The sequence below is a fragment of the Colias eurytheme genome, chromosome 7 (assembly GCF_061535395.1).
Source record: "Colias eurytheme isolate Ceu_HAF_F1 chromosome 7, ilColEury1 Martin Lab GWU primary, whole genome shotgun sequence".
Taxonomy (NCBI): Eukaryota; Metazoa; Arthropoda; class Insecta; order Lepidoptera; family Pieridae; genus Colias; species Colias eurytheme.
This window is the reverse complement of record NC_142986.1, coordinates 10,106,881-10,121,853: the sequence shown is the minus strand read 5'-3', so window position 1 is coordinate 10,121,853 and position 14,973 is coordinate 10,106,881. Positions and strand designations below refer to the sequence as shown.

At 33.1% G+C, this 14,973-nt stretch overlaps 2 protein-coding genes across 2 annotated transcripts in view; both read left to right on the top strand.

The window, feature by feature from the left end:
* Positions 1 to 13,825, top strand: part of shtd (anaphase promoting complex subunit 1) — a 33,958-nt gene extending 20,133 nt beyond the window's left edge. The window contains exons 22-25 of the mRNA XM_090103660.1: positions 141 to 283; positions 10,263 to 10,695; positions 11,168 to 11,341; positions 12,132 to 13,825. Coding sequence (XP_089959786.1) covers positions 141 to 283; positions 10,263 to 10,695; positions 11,168 to 11,341; positions 12,132 to 12,377 — 996 coding nt within the window. The 3' untranslated portion in view covers positions 12,378 to 13,825. The remainder of the gene's footprint in view (positions 1 to 140; positions 284 to 10,262; positions 10,696 to 11,167; positions 11,342 to 12,131) is intronic.
* Positions 948 to 1,502, top strand: LOC149907301 (uncharacterized; the record flags this gene model as incomplete). The annotated part of the gene is made up of 1 exon (XM_090103926.1): positions 948 to 1,502. A coding segment is annotated over one exon (531 nt), but the record flags the coding sequence as incomplete, so codon positions are not given.
* Positions 13,826 to 14,973: the final 1,148 nt, after the last annotated feature.

Here is a 14,973-nt window from a genome sequence, read left to right as displayed (position 1 = left end):
GGCACACACGCTCTTTTTTTTTTGTAAATTGTCTTTTGGTTACTAGACCGATATTAACGGGTTTTTTACCCGCAAATAATTATCATTAAACAAAAAGAAAAAGAATACTCGACTAATATTTAATTTTTTTGTACTTATAGGTGATAGATTTAGAAGGAGCAATGAAGGAAATGAAAGCGCCGTGCATTATACCAGAGTTGAATACACTTAAAGAGGTGAAAATAAACGATAAACGCTATTGGCCTATTACCTTCCAACGTGATCAGAATTGGGATCAATTGAAGTAAGTTTGCTGTTTACAAAGTTAGTTAGAAGAATTGAACAATAGACATGATAATTTATTTTTGGCTTATTTTTGACGCTTATATGAAAAACCAGAGGAAATTTAATGATACAATTGTTATTAGTGTAAATTGTAAAAATAGGAACAATCTTGTTAAGGTTGATGTTCCGACCGTCCCTCCATACATTTTTGATTACCTCTAAACACTTAACACAGACACTATTTCTTTAAAACTAATCATTTTATCACTTCTCTATAATGAAATGTGTGCGCGTTCGACCTTTTTAATCAATAATTTACAATATTTACTTAGAAAAACAACAGTAAAATACCGGAAAAATTTGACACTTCTACAGTAGTGTGCGTGACTTTTGCCAAGCGAAACACGACATAAAGCACGACATCTAGCGCATAGACTATATACTTATTACAGATCTAGCGCGTCAATGTCTAAACGAAAGGCGATGTTTAGACTAGGGTTGTAACGGAACTCCGCCTCCGCCTCCGTTACTGCGGAACTTCCGCAAAGAATTTAACCTCCGCCTCCGCATCCGCCTCCGCAAAATTTATGCGGAGTCATATCGGAAGTTCATTTACGATCACAAACAATGCGCAAGGAGCGACGCTAGGCGACGCAGCCGCTCGGCTGCGTGTTTTCAAGTGAAATGGTTCAGTCCGAACTAATACGTTGCTAACCCTTTATGACTCGAATGTTGCAAGCCGAGTTGACAATGATGAACCTTCTGTAGCCAAGAGAGCGAGATTAGCATCAAATGCGAGTAATGTTGACCCAAGCACAAGTTTTGAGATTTTGTCACCAATACAAAGTGTGCATTCCAACCTGGCTGATATGTTGAAGAATTGCAGTGATGAAGAGGAATCGGAAAATGACAGCATGGATACCAACAGCAACCTCATGATATGGAAAACACTAATTAATGAATATAATAAAGAAAATAGACTCCAACTAAATGAAGATCCCTTAATGTGGTGGAGATATAACATTAAATATAAAGTTTTTGCTCCCATAGTTCGCATTTACTTATCGGCGCCACCAAGTTCAGTGCCAAGCGAACAGTTATTTAGTGCTGCTGGTTTAATTTACGAACCCTTGAGAAACCGCTTAGAAGGCGAAAAAGCCGCAAAGCTTTTGTTCGTAAAATATAATTTGCCTCTTGTCAATTTTGATTACTAAGATGAATCATGAACATGTATGTTATATATAATATAAATAATGGTTGCTGACTCTATTAATCATAAATTTATTTATATTTTCCCAACAAATTTCACCTCCGCCTCCGCCTCCGTTAACCTCCGCATCCGCGGAGGCGAACCTCTTCACCTCCGCATCCGCCTCCGCCTCCGCTAAGTAGGCCTCCGTTACAACCCTAGTTTAGACATTGACGCGCTAGATGTCGTGCATTCGCGTTCGTTATCTTATGCATAATGAGCATAATTCTAATAAATCAAAGTTCTGTGTAAAAATTGAGTAATTTCATTTCCAATCGTTCAAAGAAAATAACAATAAAATAAAATAAAACTAATGACCTTAGAAACTATGTTTTTTTTTATTTATTACTCATTATTGTTCGTCCGTCGTAGGTCTGTAAACTGTATTGTACACTGAAGGTAAATGGTACTGTAGGTACTTTAGTTCGGCGTCGTCGCTCGTCGGCTTGATATAAAATTACATTCTTGATTTCATTGACACGCGCTATGATTTGCGCGCGGAATTTCTTGTGTTGTGAATTTATTTTTGTATGCTATGCATTTTAATTGATTCAAATTGCAATGTTTCTCTAGTATGCATTTGAGACTATATTGTAAATTGTAATAATTGATCGTGGGTATAGTAATTAATTATTCTAATAACGCAATTAGTAATATATGTATTTTCGGTGGGATTCAAAACAAAAAATTGGCCCGTAATTTTTATGAAATTTCACCACATTGCAAATCACATCAATCATAGTTCATACACATGTATGACGAAAGTGATTAGTATTGTGGCTAACATTGACTCATCAGTTCATCACTGAAACCAGTGATAAATCAGTACCTATATCATATTGTGTTTGAATATTTTTAAACAATGATATAAGTATACAATTATTATAAATCGGTAAACTATCAAAGTAATCACAAACTTGCAAACATTGGTAAAATGTCCAGTAGTTTATGAGCCTATTCATTACAATCAAACAAACAAACAAAGTTTTCCTCTTTACAATATTAGTGTAGACAAACACTATGAATACGATCACGAATGCAAATTCGGGGATTTTCTAATTATTGCTAAATAATAATTGAATTCGTTTTGAAATACTCTATAATTTTTAGTGTATAAATAGACATTTATAATGTGGTGCTCATTTTTTTTGTACTGCTAACGCTATTGTAGGTACCTATTTTCGTTGTTTTATTTCAAGTGAACACGGCCATACAATTTTGTCACGAGCCGCCTATGATTGTAGGTACTTTTGTTAGGCTCCTTCGTCGTCCGCGTCGGCTCGAAAGTTCTTGATTTCATTGTCACGCGCTATGATTTGCGCGCGGATTTTCTTGTGTTGTGAATTTATTTTTGTATTATTATTATTTTTTATTTATTTTTTTATTTTATTGATTCAAATAAAATATTTCACTAGTATGCATTTGAGACTATATTGTATTATGTATAATTTATCGTAGGTATAGTTATTCTTATAACGCAGTTATATTTTCGGTGGGACAATTTGACCCGTGATTTTTCTGAAATATCACCACGTTGCAAATCACATCAATCATACACACGTATGACGAAAGTATAGTGGCTATAATTGACTCATCAGTTCATCACTGAAACCAGTGATAAATCAGTATATCATATTTTATTGTGTTTGAATATTTTTTAAACAACGATATAGGTATACAATATTATTATAAATCGGTAAACTACCAAAGTACTTCCGAATTTTCAGACAGACAAACAAGTAGTTTGAACACGCAGTTTTCTTATACTAGTAGCAAAAATCAAAACCATAATATTATGTTTACCTACTATATTTTACTAAAAGTCGAGTGCGTCGAAATCGTAAATAATAATATGTTTTTCACCTTCCTGGTTATTTTCCCATAGTAAATAGTGTTTTAGGTTTGTTGTTGTAGGTAGGAATAATAATAATTATTCTTACATGTTGGTTATGAAATGTATATTGAAATAATTTACTTTTACAAATCATTAGTGATATAAGTTTTGAGTGAAAATGCTTGGATCAGCATAATATTATATGGTACTTCAAATACATGTTTTGATAAAAAAAACAATAGTGTAATAAAATAAAACTGCGTTTTATTGTAATCAATGTTGACAATTTTAAATTCCAAAATTATTGATCAATAAAATAGTTTACACCAACAAATATAACTTTTATTTTTATAACAATCGTTCATAATATAAACCGTAGCAGGTGGCGTTTTGAAGTTCTGTCTACTCATACAGAAAAATGGAAAACTTGTTTTTTTTGTAAACAATTTATTACTCATGTTGTTTGGCAACTCGAAGCGTGGTCGTCCGTCGTAGGTACTTTTGTTCGGCGTCGCGTCGTCGTCCGCGTGACCGCGTCGGCTTGATATAAAACATTCTTGATTTCATTGACACGCGCTATGATTTGCGCGCGGAATTTCTTGTGTTGTGAATTTATTTTTGTATGCTATGCATTTTAATTGAATCAAATTGCAATATTTCTCTAGTATGCATTTGAGACTATATTGTAATAATTGATCGTGGGTAGGTATAGTAATTAATTATTCTAATAACGCAATTATATTTTCGGTGGGATTCAAAACAAAAAATTGGCCCGTGATTTTTATGAAATTTCACCACATTGCAAATTATATATTATACAATTACAATTACAATTATTATAAATCGGTAAACTATCAAAGTAATTACAAACTTGCAAAATACGCTTTTCCGAATTTTCAGACAGACACACAATTTTATTAGTTTGTTTTAGCAAAGTAGGTACCTATACCTATACGCTTACGTCGCGCGTCGCGTCCGCGTCGTCGAAAACGGTGCGCCCAGAAACAAACATACCTAATTCAGTTACAATCCTTTTTTTGTTCCGTAATTTATTGTATTTATTCTAATACGATTTTTTTTATTCGTCGGCCAGTTCTACTAGGTATAAAAAGATAAAATTGAAATATAATTATTGTAGCGACAGCCATATTATGTTACTATGTTTTCGTAAATATGTTTTTCACCTTCCTGGTTATTTTCACATAATCTTATCTTCTTATATATAAAAATGAATCGCAAAATGTGTTGGTAAGCGCATAACTCGAGAACGGCTGAACCGATTTCGATCATTCTTTTTTTATTATATTCCTTGAAGTACGAGGATGGTTTTTATGTAGAGAAAACGTAAATATTATGTACCACGGGCGAAGCCGGGGCGGACCGCTAGTATATATATATAAATGAATCGCAAAATGTGTTGGTAAGCGCATAACTCGAGAACGGCTGAACCGATTTCGATAATTCTTTTTTTATTATATTCCTTGAAGTACGAGGATGGTTCTTATGTAGAGAAAACGTAAACATGTACCACGGGCGAAGCCGGGGCGGACCGCTAGTCTAATATAAAAATGAATCGCAAAATGTGTTGGTAAGCGCATAACTCGAGAACGGCTGAACCGATTTCGATAATTCTTTTTTTATTATATCCCTTGAAGTACGAGGATGGTTCTTATAGCTAGAGAGCTAGTTAGTTTAGTTTTAGTGCAGTGGCAGTGTAAATGTTGTTGTTGAGGTTATGTAAATTTAACACTTTAGTTAACTACCAAGATATAAAGAAATGAGGATAGGACACAATAACTATTGGTTGAGGTATTTATAAACTCATAATATACTTTTAAAAAAATCACGTTTTAATAAATTTCTAGAATTAAATTAGAACAGCTAATTCAAAATAGCCTAAAAAATCTTAATAATAATAATTACGCTTCACAGCAAGAAGAAATGTACCATATGTACCCGCACAAAGTCGATATTGTGTTGCCTACCGTTCGACTCAATGGCTAGGGTTGTAACTACCTTTAATAATTATTACCAAACTAATAAACCGAGTGATGCGAAATAACCATAATTCTTTTAGAGTTTGATAAAATGATCAGGCAGGTATTTTCTTTAATCCTCTGAATTCTCGGTTACTAAATTGTATCGTTGAAATTATTCTTAATCGCGTAAATTTAATAAATAATCATATGGAAAACACTTTTCATTTGTTTTTTTACTTTCACGCCCAACTACTATACAATAATTACGTTGTTTCGGTATTTTGACGAGAAAACGCAGGAAACATCCGTTGTATCATTTTAGATAGATTGTATATTTTGTATCTGTAGAATTGAAATCAAAGCTATGTATATGTTGTCTCCATTCTTTTCTTATCGGATTGTTGATCCCAATGCGAATGCGTCACTTAAATTTTATAAAAGACAATTAAGAACATCAAAAATAAAGTGATACGTAAATATTTCACAGTGCAATATATTATGTAATTAATAATAATTATATATTTATGAAAAAATAATTACATCAGATTTAATAATAGCAATTGTTTTGAATGTACATAATATGAATAAATGATTACATCATAATAGTAATAATCACAATTGTTTTATTTCCCATTTGTTGCAACCCTAGCATATTTTCATGTAGCAGCAGAAGTACCTACACTGGCGGCGCGGCGGCATCGTGCGACATCAAAGGCATTGCCTTACTACTACTAGGTAAGTTTATAATGACTCATTTCTTTTATTATATAATTTACGTTTTACTTTTACAGAATCCGATTCAATGGATTATGAAGACGAGTCACACAACGCCATACGATAGTGATGATGAATGAACATTTCAATAAATGCATGCGTGTTTTTTTATGTTGTTTTGTAATTGTTAATTGTTTCTTAAATAAAGAAATAAACTAAATATTTTTTAAATGATGATTTGTTATTTGCAACACAACTTTATATTTGAGATTCTTTACAAATGTATATTTAGTTTTGTATCATCAAATTTATAAATTTTATTCCATAGTTTTCAAAATTAAATGTAAATGACCATAAAAACATTAATAAAGTAAATCATTGATGTAAGGTCAGGGAACGTAATACATATATACATCTGACCATGTAGAAGCTAAGTCTTGTTGACTGCTGAAGTCTGTAAAGTTTTGTTGTCTGCTGAAGTCTGTACGCAATGAAAATGTCTGCCGTTTCGAAAATAAGTTTTTAAGACCCTAATAAATAAAATATATGAATGGCAGATCTGGTCAAATACTTTCAAAATTGTATTTTTTTCAGCACTTTCATAAGTGTCTGCCAGAATGTTATCCGCGTGATAATGGTCTGCCATTGTTATTTTCCGATAGTAATAATAATCTATTTTCAAATATCAAAATGGCAGACGTGGTCAAATGGTTTCAAAGTTCGCCAAAAATTTCCACCTGTCTTACCTAAGCGCGCGCCCCGTCCACCACTCTGGGCTTAGTGACTCCTCATCTCATGTATAGTAGGTATAGGGGAATCAACACACAAAAATCCAGGTCTGGTCAAATACATACAGGTAGCTTTGCGCTAGCTCTCTAGCTATTACTTCTTATGGAGAGAAAACGTAAACATGTACCACGGGCGAAGCCGGGGCGGACCGCTAGTAAATAATAAAATAATAAATAATTTGGAAAATCCAAAAGTGCACGCCTCATAATTTTTTTTAAATAAATATTTATTAATTATTATTTTTGTTTATTTAATAACAATTAAACCACATCGAATCAGACCCTGAAAAATGAAAGGGTTCTATTCCTGAGCATACTCAAGCGTAAGAGAAAAAAAAAGACTCGATTAGTAAAGTATTTCGGTCGCTATCGTGTTAACAAGAAAAAGGATCCGCACATACAGACACACGGACGTCCAAGACAGAACTTTTTTAAACTGTTTTTTAACTAGTTTAAATAACAAAAATGACATCAAAAATATGATGAACGTTAAAAATAGTGTTTTTTCTTAATATGTGTGTGTATGTATTATCTTACAAGTGCAATGTATGATACATAAAGACATTTTAAGTTTGAAAAATCAGATGTTTTGCGCGAAGTGACAGTAGTACCCACCTCAACGCTTCGCTTATGAGGCGTGCAATAGTGTATTAGATTTGTTATTGTATCTTGTATACCTACGAATAATTATTCTTACGTCTTGTTGGGAAATGTTCAAATACCTACCTATTGAAATAATTTACTGTTACAAATCATTAGTGTTATTAGTTTTGAGTGAATAGGCATGGATCAGAAATTCAGAATATAATATGCTACTAACTACTCAAATACATACATGTTTACACAACAAACACCACTGACCTCTATAACTATAAGTTATAGAGGTCAGTGACCGTCAGTGACAAACACTATGGATACCTACGCTCGCGAATGCAAATTCGGTGATTTACTAATTATTGATACCTAGTCATTGAATTCGTTTTGAAATAGCCTGTACTTTGTAATTTTTAGTGTTATAGACATTTATAAAATGTGGTGCTCATTTTTTTGTAATAAATCATCCCGAACGCTATTGTATTTTCGTTGTTTTATTTCAATTTTCAAGTGAACACCTATACAATTTTGTCACGAGCCGCCTCTGGCCTCTGGGTGAAATAAACAAGTCAAATGATTTTTGTTCTAATTGTATTTTGGTAGTAGTTTGTTTAGAATTTACATTACCATTGTTTAATTTTTATTTTGTATTTGCAGTAAAATAAAAAGATGAAAAACTTCATTAGGTATATTGTACGACACCTCACTCTGAATCGCGCTAGTGAAATTTTTTCGTTACAGAGCACATATACAACTTTCGGACAATCTTCATTGAGGCCGGCCGGCAAATCGAGTATGTCGAGAAACTTCACTCGATGGAGGTATTCTACCTTCCTTCCTCCACAGTTGTGGGACCCCGACGTGCATTGAACACGCAGCTTTCTGATACTAGTAGCTAAAATCAAAACCACAGATATGTCTGTGATCAAAACCATAATAATATTTTTACCTATTATTTTACTAAAAGTCGAGTGCATCGAAATCGTAAATATGTTTTTCACCTTCCTGGTTTTTTTTCCATAGTAAATAGTGTTTTTGATTTGTTGTTGTATGAATAATTATTCTTACTTGTTGGTTATGAAATGTATTTTGAAATAATTTACTTTTACAAATCATTAGTGATATTAGTTTTGAGTGAAAATGCTTGGATCAGCATAATATCATATTTGCTACTTCAAATACATGTTTTGATAAAAAAAAAACAATAGTGTAATGTAGGTAATAAAATAAAACTGCGTTTTATTGTAGGTAATCAATTTTGACATTATTTATTTCCCAAAATTACAATAAAATAGTTTACGCCAACAAATATAACTTTTATTTTTATAACAATCCTACTTCCTACTAATGCGAAAGTTTGTGAGGATGTGTATGTGTGTGTTTCACGCAAATACTACTGAACCGATTACAATGAAATTTAGCACACATATAGAACGTAACTTGGACACATTGAATAGGTTTTATCCCGGAAACCCCACGGGAACGGGAACTATACGGGTTTTTTTTTGAAAATGCGGGCGGAAAGCTAATCGTTCATAATAATATAAACCGTAGCAGGTGGCGTTTTGAAGTTTTGTCTACCCATACAGAAAAATGAAAACCACAGGAGATTGCCCAAGTGACTATGGCACTTGGTATCGCAATCAAACTTATTGTGTCAAGATGAAATATAGCTCAATTTAAAGCTTGATGTTAGTACTTTTAGATATGATTAAAGTTTTTATGTAAATAAGCCGCAGTTCGCGACAATAAAAATAAAACAATAGTTTTATTCAACACTTCAAAAAACTACTTAATCGAGTTTAAACTAACGATGAACGTTAAGTTTTACATTTATTACATAGGTAATATTTTAATTTACAAGACAAATGTGAAATCGTAATTTAAACATTATTTCAAAATAACATCGAACAATGCGTCGAACACATTCATTTGACATTTCAAATAGAAACTATGACATATGACGTTTGCAAGAGAGATAGATATAGGTATATGTCAAAACAAAACTTTTACTTTTATTTCTATTTATTCGGTATAATTACAACTTAATAGTGATAAATATGATCATTATAAATACAAATAGGAATTAACAATATCACGAACACGTGACACAACTAGTATTTTACCGATTCCATACGTAGTCATACATGTTCCAAAAGAAAAACTTTTACTTTTACTATTATTTCAATTTATCCGGTTTAATTAAGACTTAATATTGATACATATGATCATTATAAATACAAATAGGAATTAACAATATAACGAATACGTGGCACAACTAAAATTTTACCGATACCACCCGTGGTCATTCTCCTTTGTGGGTCATTTGTAACAGGATGGCGGTTCTACAGCGAAAAAAGAAAAATGATGGTCAGAACGCTGATACCGGATACCTTAAGATACTGTAATATAAAATATTACTAGATTAGATAAAATATTATAGGTAGTATCTTCACCGTGTGTGACGCGCTTTACATTCACGCCATCTAGAGTTAAATCTTTATCATTTTTGTATACGTCTGTGTGTGTAAACGACCCTGTATGCAATGACAGATGTTAAAACGCATAATTTTACCGAATTGGGTGGATTTTAAGGCAATGATATAACATATTTCAATAAAATATAATATTCAGTAACCGCCATGACTATTCCTAGGTTTGATGACTATTCCAATTACGCAAAAACTCAAATAAACTAGAAATGTAGAATTCAGCGCCATCTAGCGGGATATTGGCTGGGAACAGATCGTTGCAATCACCTTAAAGAATTATCGCATACGAAACAGTTATAACACTTCCAAAGTCTTCATTGTCACTTATTTTATCAATATTAATTCCAGAACGTTCTTAAAATACACATGGTGTGTGGACATAAAGCAGCGAGCTGGATGCCTGTCCTATTTAGACGACCCACAAGGCTTTTTGACCATCCTGGCCCAAACTCTAACGCTCGATAAGACCAACATCTGGTCAGCGCAGTCAGAGAATATTGAGCTCTTTACCAATGATGAAAAGGTCCGAAATTTCGTGAAGCACTATCTGGCTAAAGAGGCCATATTTGATTCGAAACCTGGCAACATTTGTGCGGATTGCTTGTTGTTAATTAAGAAAAAGGCAGGGTTTAGGAGTTTGGGGTTGTTAAATAGGGGTTGTGTGTGCAGAAAGTATAGTAAAGATGAACAGGAATATATGCAGAGTTTAAGTGTGGTGACCTACGAGTGTGTGATCAAAGATGTGTTGCAGGCGCTGCCGATTTGGACTACTTTCTTGAGGGTAAGGTTATTGAGATGGCTTTTTTTTTTAATTATTTTACTTAAAACAGGTTTGCGTCATCTTTTCTCTTGCAATTAATGATGCTGGGAACTCTACTAAATTCAGCTTTTCCAGCTTATTATCTTGATGAATTTAAAGAAAATGTGAATAGTAACTTTCTTGTCGGACATGTTCCAAGTTAGGACGCGTTGTCACTTCCGATCAGGTGAAACGGTGGCTACCTACCTTTAAATAAATAAAATACTATTCTTGGCAATATTATGTTTTTAAGTATGCCTCAACCGATTTAAAAAGAAAGCAGTAATTCCTCAATTCGACTTAATTATTTTTTAATTAAGAATCTTCTCTAGTCCTATTTTTTATCCAATTTTGACAATATGAATGCTTTAGGTTTTGTTAATTTTCCTATCAGTTCTAAATGACGCAATCTAATCTAACCGTTCTATTGATCTTTAATACATTTTATCCCCAGATGATAAAAGAAATGCGCACAGATCCGACCTCATACCACATGTGGCAGATAAAGCTATTACTATCTCACATGGACAGTCACTGGCGCCGGTCGCGTGACGCCATGTCGGTGGACGGCGCGGAGCAAAACGAGCCGCTCATCTCTAACGAGTTCACCGTCGCTATCAAGCAGAAGGTGTGTATTAACGATGTGTGATTTATTATTATTATTTGACGACGCGGTTGGCGCAGTGATAAAGTAACTGCCTACTGAGCCGTCTTTCCCGGGTTCGATCCCCGGTCAGGGCAAATATTTGTGTGATGAACTCAATTATTTGTTCTTGGGTATGGGTGTTATTATCTATGTATTTATTATATATTATATTTATCATCGCTTAGTATCCATAACACAAGCCTTAATTGAGCTTACTGTGGGACTAGGTCGATTTGTGTAATAATGTCCTATAATATTTATTTATTTATTTTATTATTTATTTATTTATTAACACCTCGCTCTAAGGCCGCCTGTCCATCTGAACAACTGAACAGCTCCTGGGGGAGATCAATTTCTTTTAAACGGTCGTCACATATCTCGCTATAACTACCAATTTGAGAAACACTTCTTTCACCCCAAATAACCCAACTCCGATGCAAGTCGTGACCTCACAGCACCTAAGTAAATAAAGGCAAATGGTCTGACATATACACACCCTCGTCTATTCCTACGTTAACACATCACATCACATTAGCACATATATCTGCAAGAAAACTTCCGCAAGAAATGTCCGACAGTCTGTCTGACAGCAGCTTGCAAGTCTAATTCCGCGTTTCCACCTGCAAGTGGACTTACAAGTTGCTGTCGGACATTTCTTGCGGAAGTTTTCTTGCAGATGGAAACGCGGCCTAAGCGAAATGTTTTCGCTTACTTATTGATTTCTTAAAACCACGCAAAATAATTGTTCTGATACATTTTTTTTTACTTTCAGGTAGCGCAGGCGCTGGACGTATGGGAGCCCAAACTGATTCCCCTATTACGCCGCTATCTCAGTACTACCACACGGGGCGGGAAACAGGGCGACGCAGCTACACGCAAAGCCCTAGCCGCGTATCTCTCGTACTATGAACTACCCCGCCTACCCTTACTATTGTCTAGTATACCGGAGTTAGTGTTAGCAACCCCAGTGCCCTTGTCAGTACGTGCGTTGGGGGCGATAATGTCGCTGGCTCGGTGACTGCTCGCCCTGAAACCGCGCCCTTCGCGCCCTCCGCCGGCGCCCCAAACGGTGCCCTACCGCACAAGGTCCAGCTGTAAGGGAAAGTGTTTGCATGATTGGCGCTAGATACTAGTACTTAAACAACATCCTAAAATACGTGTTGGCTGTCTTATAATATATTAAACTAACTATTATAGTATTATTGAAACTTCACTATATGCGATGGCGCCCTAACTAAGACAATATTCTACAAAATATCGATCTGTGATGTGATGATGTGTGTAATTTTTAAATAAAAATATTCTTCGATGTACCTTCGTCACTTCCAATGATTATATGTACCAAAAATATTATAATTGATATTTATACATTTTGATGCTATATTTTTCATATTAAGTATGTATATAAATTTACACTTACTATACAATTTTTATAAGCACACTAGCTTTTCTCGCACGGACTAATAAATTTTATACTTTATATATTTTGATGAAAACAATTTTACAACTTTGGATGATATCTCAGTTGTTTATTTCAGAAAATCCTATTTAGAAATACCTATTTTAAGATCTGTTCAATGATGCCTCATTTTATACCATATTCTAATTTATTTTTTTGGATACATGCATATTCCAGTCGCCCCAACAAATAATAATTTCGCTCAAACAAACTGTAGCTTTTAAGTTGTACCTAATCATAACCATATAAATTTTTGTCATCACTTGCCCAATGTTTTTTTACATTATTCACGCAAATACAAATTGAGTTTTGAGTTCTACAAAATATGGACGATATTGCATAGCAATTACCCATCTAAGGAATATTATTACTGTTTTATTATATACTAGGTTTCCGGCCGCGGCTTCGCCCGCGCAGTCAAAGAAAAACCCGCATAGTTCCCGTTCCCGTGGGATTTCCGAGATTGCGTCATTTTCCCGGGATAAAAAGTAGCCTATGTCCTTTCTCGGGTATCAAAATATCTCCATACCAAATTTCATGAAAATTGGTTCAGTAGTTTAGGCGTGATTGAGTAACAGACAGACAGACAGAGTTACTTTCGCATTTATAATATTAGTATGGATATATAGATAATTAGAAATTTAACTTATGAATATCATATTCGTTTGTGTTTTTTTCTTTTTATGTATGTACAAAGTACACCTAGTATATTTTATAGTAAGAAAGTAATTTCTTCATAAACTCGCTTCGGTTGATAACTTTACGAGTTAATATTCTAAAAAAATTCAGTACATACTTATAGATCTGAATTTGTCTGATAAAAACTGTAAATATATCAATATAGGGATTATTAATGTTAATTTTTCGTTATCGCGTTATTGTTGAATGATAATAAAAAATTTGATTCTTATTGCAAGTCTAATTATCATTTAATTATAATGCATGAAGGATTTGATGTGTTCTGATTATAAATGATATTACACTGATTAGTATTTAAAACTGATTGTTACTATTATTATTATACTAAATGTTGTTTAATATAGTAATCAAGAGGTTATGATATGCATTAAAAAAAATTGTACTTATCGGTCTAAAGAAATCTACCTTATAATGTAATGTTTACAATGGATGTTACCTTAGTTATATGTGATTTATGTGCTGTTGAAATTGCGAGTATATTATTTCAATTAAAACTTTTATTTCATATAGCTTAATGAATATTATCCCCTGAAATTGTATATAGAAATTTTCGTAATAACATTCGTATTTACGATTTATTTTTAATAATTTATGCTTGATTAGCTGTACCCCGCGGTTTTACCTTCAGTGCTCCGCTCCTGTTGGTCTTAGCGTGATGATATACTATAGCATCTATCATTCATCTATCTTTCCTCTATGAATGGGCTATCTAACACCGAAAGAATTTTTCAAATCGGACCAGTAGTTCCTGAGATTAGCTCCTTCAAACAAACAAACTCTTCAAGCTTTATAATATTAATATAGATAAATCTTAAAAAAAGTCCGCTATATGAATTATCATTTATTGTGTTACATAATTGTTAGGTATAGAATAAGTTGATAACAAATGAAACTCACAAATTGTAAATCTCAAAAAACTTCACTTATCTATGTATAATTGTATTGTAAATATGTGTTAACTATTAAGTTTAGAATTAATAAAATAAATAGAAAAATAATTGTGGTTTCATTTTCCTACACCATTACTATTCCTACCCCTGATCCTTCCCTAATTTTAATACTAAACTATGTACTACTTACTACTTAAGTACTTTTTAATTTAATTACTTACTTTAAAAGACTTAGGAATAACAATATACATAAATGATGCTTCATATTATATTTATGAATTAACAAATTTAACACGTAGTATATTATTATTAGTAGTTTAATTTTGGCAAAAAATTAAAACGCCCTTATTAATTACTAAAAAAATAGCTGTTGAATTCGGTTAGGTACCTAAGTACCTAAACGTCAAACATTTTCAACACCTTCGAACAATTATTACTTCGAAGCACATACCTTGTTTATTTAATTGTTATAATCAGCGTTTGTATGTTTAAATAATACGTAATAATTACCTGGATAATCTATTTGAGCAGATACGTGAATCACTTCATCTTTGCATTTTGTCAAT